Raw genomic sequence first — 10,885 nt, 5'->3', positions numbered from 1 at the left:
AGTACTCTATCTTTATAACAGTCAGCGAGATCGAAATTAAAATAAGGGAATATCACTTTGAGAACATCAAATATGTTATCACATTGCTGGAGGGTAGTGGGGGTTGACATGTTATGTCATATTTTTGCTGAGGGAAATGTGCAGTATATTAAAGCCATTTGGAATTCAATCTGGCAATATCTATTAAAAATAAGAATTTAGGAGTTCTCGTCGTGGCTCAGCAGTTAATGAACCCGACTAGTATCCACGAAGATGTGGGTTGGACCCCTGGCCTCGCTCAATGGGTTAAGAATCTGGCGTTTCCATGAGCTGTGGTGTGGGTGGCAGATGCGGCTCGGATCTGGCATTGCTGTGGCTGTGGTGTAGACCGGCAGCTGCAGCTCCAATTGAACCCCTAGCCTGGGAGCCTCCATATGCTGTGGGTGCGGCCCTAAAAAGCAAAAAACAAAACAAAACAAAACAAAAACCTAAGAATTTACATAAATGTTAATTTAACAATTCGATTTCTTGGGGCCTTATTCCATAGAAATAAATGTACAAGTACATAACAGTGAATATGAACACAATAAATTATACACACACACACACGTATTCAACTTAATTGTGACATTGTAGCAGCCCAGAAACTGGACTCAATTTGAATGTCCTCAACAGAGGAATGGTTTCATAACTTGTCTTTCACTCAAACAATTGACTTTTACATAACTGCCTTAAAAAGTGTGTTAAGTCTATACCAGATGACGTGGAAAGAATTTCTCTGAAATGTTTCTAAGTCAGAAAAACTAGATGCAGTAAAGAGTAAAATAGTACCCCTGTACATTTTACACATATGTATGTATGTTACATTATTTATGAACATGGGTGAAGACGTGGAAAGATTCACACCAGGCTTTTAACACTGATTATCCTGTGGAGGAGCTGGGAATGAAATGCAAAAATCCAGTAGTGGTATAGACTTTCTCAACACTTACGCATATATAAAATCCTCAACATTTATATATATAATTATTTTATGTAAATGCCCATATAAATTATATACCGTAGAGCCATGTACAGAAAGATAGTTGTAAAAAGTGTGCACAGCGCAGAGTATTTTCAGTTGTTAGTGTTCAGGGTTTTTTTAAAACTTCCTTGTACCTTGAATTTTTAACAATAAAAACTGTCGGTAAAACCAATCAATCAATGGAAAAATGGGCAAAAGACCTGAATAGACATTTCTCCAAAGAAGATATACAGATGGCCAACAAACACATGAAAAAATGCTCAACATCGCTGATTATAAGAGAAATGCAAATCAAAACTACCATGAGATACCACCTCACACCAGTCAGAATGGCCATCATTAATAAATCCACAAATAACAAGTGCTGGAGGGGCTGTGGAGAAAAGGGAACCCTCCTGCACTCTTGGTGGGAATGTAAACTGGTACAGCCACTATGGAGAACAGTTTGGAGATACCTTAGAAATCTATACATAGAACTTCCATACGACCCCGCAATCCCACTCTTGGGCATCTATCCGGACAAAACTCTACTTAAAAGAGACACATGCACCCGCATGTTCATTGCAGCACTATTCACAATAGCCAGGACATGGAAACAACCCAAATGTCCATCGACAGAGGATTGGATTCGGAAGAGGTGGTATATAGACACAATGGAATACTCCTCAGCCATAAAAAAGGATGACATAATGCCATTTGCAGCAACATGGATGGAACTAGAGAATCTCATCCTGAGTGAAATGAGCCAGAAAGACAAAGACAAATACCATATGATATCACTTATAACTGGAATCGAATATCCAGCACAAATGAACATCTCCTCAGAAAAGAAAATCATGGACTTGGAGAAGAGACTTGTGGCTGCCTGATGGGAGGGGGAGGGAGTGGGAGGGATGGGGAGCTTGGGCTTATCAGACACAACTTAGAATAGATGTACAAGGAGATCCTGCTGAATAGCATTGAGAACTTTGTCTAGATACTCATGTTGCAACAGAACAAAGGGTGGGGGAAAACTGTAATTGTAATGTATACATGTAAGGATAACCTGACCCCCTCGCTGTACAGTGGGAAAATAAAAAAAATTATTAATAAAAAAAAGAAAAAAAATAAAGGCTTAAAGAAGAAAAAAAAAACTGTCGGTGATTTTAAGTTTAACATTCTCTAAAGCAAACATTACAGAGCAAGTTAAGGAAATGATTCAAAATTATTTGATCATTCACTTCTTCAGCAGCCCATCAAACACACTGAGTAGCGACTACGGTACTGTTAGGTATATTGAAGTGGTTGAGGTTAAAGAGATGAATGGAATACGCTCCTTCTTGTTGCATATTGGATACTGAGGGAGACAAATATGTAGATGAACAATTCTAATACAATATGGTAATAGCTTTAATGTAAGTATCCGCAGGACAGTAGGAGCAACAACCCTGCTAGCATTGGTGGTAGAGAGGCTTCAGAGGGGAAGCATCATTTGAGCTTAGACTTATAAAACGAGGACATGGAGTTCCCGCTGTGGTGCAGCAGAAATGAATCCCACTAGGAACCATGAGGTTGTGGGTTCAATCCCTGGCCTCGCTTGGTGGGCTGAGGATCTGGCATTGCCGTGAGCTGTGGTGTAGGTCGCAGGCGCAGCTCGGATGGATCCTGCATTGCTGTGGCTCTGACGTAGGCTGGCAGCAACAGCTCCAATTAGACCCCTGGCCTGGGAACCTCCATGTGCCGCAGGTGCAGCCCTAAAAAGGACAAAAAGACAAAGAAAAAAATGAGGACGTTTTTATCACTCCCCAGCCCTAGGTGGTGAAGGGAAAGCAATCCCTTCAAAGAGGAAGGAAGCAACATCACTCATTCATCAAGACTGTAGCGGAGGCAGTAAACAGTTTGTTATAGTCTTAAATAATGCTCACGTTGAAAGATGAACAAATGTCAGAGGTCAAAGAAAGAAAATAAAATAATCAAGGGAACATGGGACTTTGGAAGAGTTCTGATCAAGAAGTAATAAAATGAGAACCTGATTTGAAAAATGCAAGCAGATTTTTCTGAGGAAAGAAAAACTAGAAGCTGCATTTAATGGAAGGAAGCAACTGTCAAAGCAATCTGACTAAGCGCAACAGGTTATTTTGCAGTTAGGGAAGAAATATGGGTTGCTATTCGTTTAGGACCTTATGGAAGAGGTTGAAGAAAAGAGGATAGTTATACTAGTAATGATTCCTTAGGTAGAAGAAGAATGGTAGAAATCAGACACTACTGCCACTTCATTGCAGGAATGAATTATAAGCCATATATCAGCATTTATTATAAAGTATCTAAAGGTAAGAGAATGCCTGACCATCGAGGGAAGGTGCCCCAAAACACTGTGTCTCCACGGAAAAAAAACAAGGACTCAGTATTCATGGGTTAACAGCAGCTAACACAAGACACACTAGCTTTGGGGGAGAAGGGGAAAAGGAAGCGTGGAGTATTTATGTGCATATGTATTTATGTACATATTGATTTATTCATGATAACAACAGAAGCCATTTAATCACATTCTTATTATCGGTCTAATACAGTGTCAGGTGTTTTACATAAATCACTTCATTCAATCCCAGCATGACTCTAAGACATAGACACATGCTATCAACATTCCCATTTTACAGAAGAGGAAACTCAAGTTAAGAAACTTAGTTCAAGTCAAAGAGCTTTTATGTGGTGATGCTGTAAATTGAGATTGAAATTCAAATCCCAATTCTCCAAACTGCTCACCTAGACACTAAGTTGTAGCCCCCCTGCTACAACCCTGGTCCCAGCTGTCATCATATCACACCGTGTGCTTGCACCAGTCTGTCACCCCTCTGGTCCTACACTCTTCACAACACCCAGTGAGCTTTCTAAAACATGATTCAGCCTACATCGCTTTCCTTTAACAAACCATTCAGCAGATCCAAAAAAATCCCCTGCGCATACAATCAAATCCAAGTACTTAGCCTGCAAGTCCCCATGCCACCTCATCTCTGCCAGCCTCTGTAGTTTCCGTCACCTGCCTCTGGTCTTCTCCTCCCTGACTGTACTCCAGTCACACCCACCCTTTTACTGCTCCTGAACTTCTTGCTCTTGCCTCATGGCCTTGCTATTTGTTTTTCTACATAAAATGCTTTTCTTCAAAGTCTTCACCCAGCTGAATCTATCCCATTATTCATATTTTGATTCAAATATCAGCTCTTCAGAGACGGTCTCCCTCTACCCATTAGCTAAAGCAGGTGTCCTCTGCCCTGCACCAACACTCTTAACCACGCTTTCACCATGAAAATAGAAGGTTTTGACGATAGGAATTATTGACTATATGTTCTTCACTGTAGGTCCAGAGCCAAGAACAATGTCTGACACATGCTAGGCACACAAGATATATTTGTTTATCATTCTTAAAGTGTCATACTCATAGGCCTAATAAATGCATATGCAATAGTTTTATACATATAACTTCTGTGACAAAATATATACATGTATGTTTCTGTGAAACATTTGAGTTTGTTGTCACCTCACAGAAGTGGAATTTATACCCTCACCCCACATTTGGTTTGAATGTCAAGATTAATGATGCCATACATACATCAAGAAGGTATAAAGAGAATTATTACTTATATAACGAGTTAATGCATCAAAAATAGACCCCCCCAAAAAGGAAAAAATCTAACACTGTGAGGAGGTGAATTAGATGGTTTTGATTCTTTCGTTTTATATATATATATATATATATATATATATATATATATATAAAACAAAACATCATGTTGTACACCTTAAACATATACAATTTTTCTTTGTCCATTCTGCCTCAATAAAACAGTAAAAATGTAATAAGACTCTATTACAACTTAGACATGATGGTTAACTGATAAACATTCCAATGGTTTATTTGGACTGGTTTATGTAAGCCATTGTGGCACCTGTAGGCTGAGGCCAGTGAGAAAGGTGAATGTTCCATTGAACACCTTGTTCAAGAGCCCAGAATTGTATATTCTGATAAGTAAAATGAGTGCCTTGGTCTCTATCAATGTATGGAACTCCAAAGAGGCTCTATCATGGAGTCCCATGGTGAAACACTGTACTGTGGCTTTTAACATGTGCAGAAAATGTGTGACCTTGATTTATATTTTGCGTATCTGTGAGGCAAGAGATTCCAAGAGTTCTTTACCTGTGAGGCAACCTTGGATAAGGAAGGGATTGTTTGCATTGGCCAGAACAGATGGTCAGACATTGGCTGTGGTCCAAAAATCTATAAAAATGTGCAGATTAGGGCCACTGTTGGCCAAGACATCTAGTGCTAAGATAACTGCCTAAAATTTGGGCGATTGAGCTAACCTTGGGTCCTGTTCTTTATCAGCAACATTCCGATTAGGGATGAAAAGCAGCAACTCTCAAGCCAGCTCCATTAAGCGTGGTAGTGATGATATTTATTGTTTAAGTGAACAAACTCCCTTTAGTATTCACTGTGTTGATCCTGAGGGGCTCCCCATGTATCCGTGGTTTCCAAGAGATGACCTCTTCCAGCTCTGTAACATCTGGCAAGGGACATAGCACAGGGGAAGTTACCCTTTCCTGAAGGTAGGGTATGCAGAGGCCCCAGGTTTGGCTGCATCCTTTTTTTTCAAGGAGGCCTCATTAGCTGAGCTGAGCTTGCAGAGTACTGCTTCCACAATCAAAGGCCAAACGGGCAGCTAGATATAGAGGGTCACTGGTTCAGGACCTGAGATAGTCTATACTTCTAGAAAAGTCCAGTATGTATCCACCAATTGCTATACTAATGGCATAGAGCATTGGGCCAAGGAAGGCAGTTCCCTTGTATCAGAAGCCCATGCAACTCATGGCCATCATTGATGGTACAGGGACTCCAAGATACATGGGAGAAGGTTGCTAAAGCCCCTGCAGTGAAGGAGTCTCGGGGGGGGGGGGGGCTCAACAGGAGTGCCTGTTCTATGACAATTTAGGCAGATTCTAGAATCTTTTGATACAGGGGGTCCCATTCACAGTGGGCCTGTTTGCAAGTTACAGAACAGATGGACTTTGCAAAGTTTGTATATGAGGAATGTTGCCTCCAGAATCTAAAAATGTCTAAAAGATGTTAGGCTTGTTTTAACAATGTGGATACTAAGAAGGCTAAAACCTGGTTTTTGACATTGTCAGGACTGTAGCAGCCCTCAACTTACCAAACAATTTTCAGGAACTTAAATGAAGTGGCAGGGCCCTGTACTATGTGTGGGGATAACAGATCGTTCTCTTTTTGCGAGCTCCTTTGGGAATGATTTTATGTCCTGAATAAGGGTGTCATATGAATATCCTCAAAGGAGGATGTCATCAGTGTGATGTCATAACTGTGCCCCTGAACAAAGCTAGATGTGGTTAAAATATTGCCTGCAAATACTCTGTAACATGTCAGGAGTGGGCAGTGACCTCACTGAGTACCAAGTGGAGATAACAGCTGCTGAGAGGTTGTGGAAATAGGCCCTGAACAGAATATGTTAGCCAAATACTTTGCTATGACTGCAAAGTGTTTGCCATTTATTTATTGGATGGAATCAGTAATCACAATGATAAATAAGAGCCCTAGTAGGTGGGGCCATGACACTAAGGGAACAAATTCACACTGAGGCACCGCTCCTGTTTTCCAGGTGTAAGAACAAGTAAAATTTGGCTGTTAAGTGCAGAAACAGTCAGCATAAACACACCTTTTTTAAAAAGGTCTTATATGATGGGTTTCGCTCTTTGAAGATGCTGCTTTTATTTGGATTGAGATGAAAAAAAAAAAAAACAGGGTGGAAGGGGTTATTATCTTAACTAGGGGCTAATGTCCAAAGGTCATATTTTTTTCAACATGATTTTAAGGGCAAAAGACCTAATTTTATTACTCATTGGATCAGACTGTCCATATGCACTAGAGGATATTTTGGGGCAATGAATGTTTTGGCTATGGAAAATTTAGACAAGGCAATAACTCCGATGGTTAAGGTTAGGCATATCTGTTTCTATTTTATGTTCATTTACTCCCTGGCTGTTTTTATCAGCTTGTCCAGATGTGGGCCAGAAGGAGAAGAGGATTTAATGAGGCTTAAAAACAGTCAATTGTCAAACATCAAAAATGGAATCCCTGGACTTCCCGTGTGGCTCACAACATAACTACTCGGCGTTGCTTCTACAGTGGCTGTGGCTTGACCCCTGGCCTGGGAACTTCCATATGCCGCAGGTGCGGCCACTTGTTTAAAAAAAAAAAAAAATGGAATCACTGCCACTGCCCATACACCACCCTCCTCCCCATCTCGGACCTACCAAACACACACAGAAACACCAGGTCCTTTTCTTCACCAGTGGGATAAAGTGCTCTGGAAGTAATTTGTTTTCAGTACTCAGTCCTCATCTAATCCTTATTCCCAGTGTCTGGCTAACTATGGACTGGATGGTCTGGGCCTGAAACTGGCAGGATTCCACCTTCCTCCCTTTTCACACGCCTGCCCCTTTCCTCCTTCCCTCCCCATTATCAAAGAACAGACACAAATACACACACATCTTTTTACAGCTCATTGATTGGTGTTTAATCATCAACATCTGAGTACTTCAGTTGGTCTGGTGTAAGTTTGACCTCTACACATCTGACCATTTCTCCAGAGCTTTTTCTGGAGTATCAACAGAGACAGCAAGGTCGCAGGGTCCAGGTGGACCAAGGGAAGTGCTTGGAGAGGAATTACTCTCCTGGACTTCTTCATCCTCTTTTGACTGATTTTCATTCTTTTTCTTATTCCGCCGGTGGTAGCAGACAAGTATCATGGACTTCTTCCCTTTCTTACACCTTTCAGAATTCTGCTGAAGGGCCAGCTTTATTTTCTTGATTATTTTCCTAACCTGGTAGGAAAACAAGATGATACAGAAAGACATTGGTGTTGGGAAAGAGGATGGGAGGGTGGACTTGGAGAGAATAGGTGTGGACTGAGGAGGGGTTTTGGGCCAGCCAAGGGGAAGCTTTGGGTAGGGGATGAGGAGGAAGCATATGAGGAGGGTAATCTGACCTTCTCCTTTTCATGGTCATCAAGGTCACAGGAGATCTTCCAGTTCCTTCCTTTGACACTTGGGCTCTCTTGCGTCAAACTTCTGGTTTCTATCTCTGAGTCGGAACTAGGCTCCTGAGGTTCCTCAGTAACCTCTGCCATGTTGTAGCAACTAAGGCCTACAGGCGCCTAGCCTCTCTATATATATACTCCCAGAACAATGAAGGGCCACGCCCATCAGTTTTGATTGGTCAGCAAGAAATTTCTTCAGCCAATGGTAGCCCCGGGGGGGCTTGACATCACAAAGCACTAACTGAAAATTCATGGGGGGAGGGGAAGGATGCAGAGTTGTCTAGATGCTCTGGGTAGAGAAAGGTAATGCTTCCACAAGACCCATTAAAGAGTTTTCCCAAACTGACCTTCCACTCTTCTTCATCTTCTCCGGTTCAATTCTTGTGGTGTACATGGCAGTGAGAGCGTGTTTCCTCCAAACCATTCCACATGACCACCCCCATGCAGTGTTCAATTCTGTTGTCTCACAGATCTCATCACCTAATATTTTGTGGGGTTTTAAAAAGTTTTTTTTTTTAATTTTAGAACAGTTTTACATTTACAAAATAATTGTGAAGATAATACTCATGTGCTATACAACTCATTTATTAACATTATACATTAGTATGGTACATTTGTTCAACCTAGTGATCCAACACTTAAACAGTATTATTAACTACAGTCCATTCTTTATTCAGATTTCCTTAGTTTTTACCTATTGTCCTCTTTTTGTCCCAGGATCTCATCCAGGATACTCCTTCAAATTTAGTCATTCCATGTTATGCCTTCTTAGACTCTTCTTGGCTGTCCCAAGTTTTTTGGACTTCTTAATTTTGAGGACATTTAAAGTTTGGGGTTTTGTGTTTTGTTCTGCTACACTGTATCCTCAGATGGTGTTGAACATATAGATAAAAGTTTTTATAAGTTTCTTCTTGCAGAGACCTCAAATCAAGCCAGTACCATTAGTGTTACAGACTTCCCCATGGCAATGGTTGAATTAATACATTCACTTTGTCACAGAGGTGACTCAGATGTTCTTTTCCAGTATCCTGAGGGTCAGGATCATTTTTGTTTGTGACAGAGCCATGGTCAGCAGCAGAAGCATTTTATAAGGTATTAGCAAGTCGTTTTACTTTTAGAAGTATGACTTCAGCATCCAATACAGTAGCTGTTCTTCCTTCACATGAGTGACCACCCAATGGCCCTGTATATCAAACAGATTATCGGCCTTTCTCCCAAGCTCTATATAGAAATGGGGCCAACAACTGGTTGAGACATAACCAGTGTTTACAAGGTGAGAGTTGTTTCCTTGAGCTTAGTGTCAGTCAGTCACAGCTTATTTTGGAATTGAGATACATGGTTCAATCTGAGATTCACGAATAGGTCCAGGTTGAGACACATGATTCAACACTACTTTTAGGAGGGTTCCAATCCAATAATCCTTTCACTATATGCCAACTTGCTAAACTGACCTATGTTGGTCAAATCTTTAGCATGGATGCAGCACAAAGAAGCAAGATAAAAGCACAAACTAGCAGGCAGTAACTCAAAGTGCGTACATCAGAGCCATTTAAGAAGCCAAAGCAATAGAAGAAAGACCCCCGATAGTGATGGACAGTGCCTTGATGTTCTGCTCACAGGGTCAATTATTATAATCACTCCACAGGGACAGGATGAATCCATCAACCAAAATTTAGCTTGAAAGTCAAGACTGATGACACACAAACCCAGAGAACATGAAAGAAGTTTATTATTCACATAATGAGGCTTTCTGGGAAAAAGCAGGGCAGGCTCTCAAATAGGCTCAAGGATGGCTTAAGAGAGCAGAGAAAGGATATTGGCTTGGCTTTTTGGTGGTAAGGAGATGAAGCTGGAGGGTTCCCACACAAAAGCCAGGGCTTGCACAGTCTGAATTTCCTGCTGGCCCACAAATGAGAGTGTCCAGGCTTTTTATGAGATATAGGCAATTAGGGGATGAGGAAGTGGTGGGGCTCCTTTATAGAATAATGTTGTATAAATGCAAAGTATTTAGCACAATTGAGAATTCTCAAAAACCATTATAACCAAGCTTCTCAAAGTGTTTTTAGTTTAAACTGCTTTTCAGAGTTCCCATCATGGTTCAGCAGAAACAAATCCAACTAGGAACCATGAGGTTGCAGGTTCGATCCCTGGCCTCACTCAGTGGGTTAAGGATCTGGCATTGCCGTGAGCTGTGGTGTAGGTCGCAGATGCGGCTTGGATCTTGTGTTGCTGTGGCTATGGTGTAGGCCAGCAGCTACAGCTCCAATTAGACCCCTAGCCTGGGAACCTCCATATGCCACGGGAGTGGCCCCGAAAAGACAAAAGACAAACAAACAAACAAACAAAAAACTGCTTACTACTTTTCACTAGATTAGTATTTCCAAAATTATGGTCCTTTAAATATTACGTAAGGTAGCTTAGAATTATCTTGGTTCATCAACAGAGAAACTGTGTAGAAGGAGTAAAGACTGCTAGCATCTGGCAAGTCTGACACACTATCTATAAAAGAGCAGATCTAATTGCACTATCTGCAGAATTATGAGGGGTTTCTTACATTTTTCCCATCCTGGATGATTACTGTAACATCTAAAGACTGTAATAATAATTATAGACCCTAACATTTATTTTTTTTTTTGACTTTCGTCTTTTTAGGGCCACACCTGCGGCATATGGAGGTTCCCAGGCTAGGGGTCTAATCAGAACTGTAGCCACCAGCCTACACCACAGCCACAGCCACGCCAGATTGGAGTCACAGACGCGGCAACACCCGATGACCCTAACATTTATTGACCACTAA

General features: G+C 41.1%; 1 protein-coding gene across 1 annotated transcript; it reads right to left on the bottom strand.

Annotated features, from left to right (window-relative positions):
• On the bottom strand, window positions 7,276-10,205 carry LOC110257823. The gene is made up of 2 exons (XM_021080570.1): window positions 8,038-10,205; window positions 7,276-7,873 (listed from the first exon to the last, which is right to left on the bottom strand). The coding sequence occupies exons 1-2, from the start codon at window positions 8,176-8,178 to the stop codon at window positions 7,616-7,618; spliced, it is 399 nt and encodes a 132-aa protein (XP_020936229.1). The 5' UTR covers window positions 8,179-10,205; the 3' UTR covers window positions 7,276-7,615.

The sequence above is a fragment of the Sus scrofa genome, chromosome X (assembly GCF_000003025.6).
Source record: "Sus scrofa isolate TJ Tabasco breed Duroc chromosome X, Sscrofa11.1, whole genome shotgun sequence".
Lineage (NCBI taxonomy): Eukaryota > Metazoa > Chordata > Mammalia > Artiodactyla > Suidae > Sus > Sus scrofa.
This window is presented reverse-complemented; position numbering and strand designations above follow the sequence as displayed.

Bases quoted from the DNA above. Each gene is read 5' to 3' on its own strand.
- LOC110257823 (XM_021080570.1), bottom strand. From the start codon at position 8,178: ATGGCAGAGGTTACTGAGGAACCTCAGGAGCCTAGTTCCGACTCAGAG. The intron at 7,874-8,037 runs GTCAGATTACCC...TTTTCCTACCAG, and splicing joins ATGACCATGAAAAGGAGAAG to GTTAGGAAAATAATCAAGAA.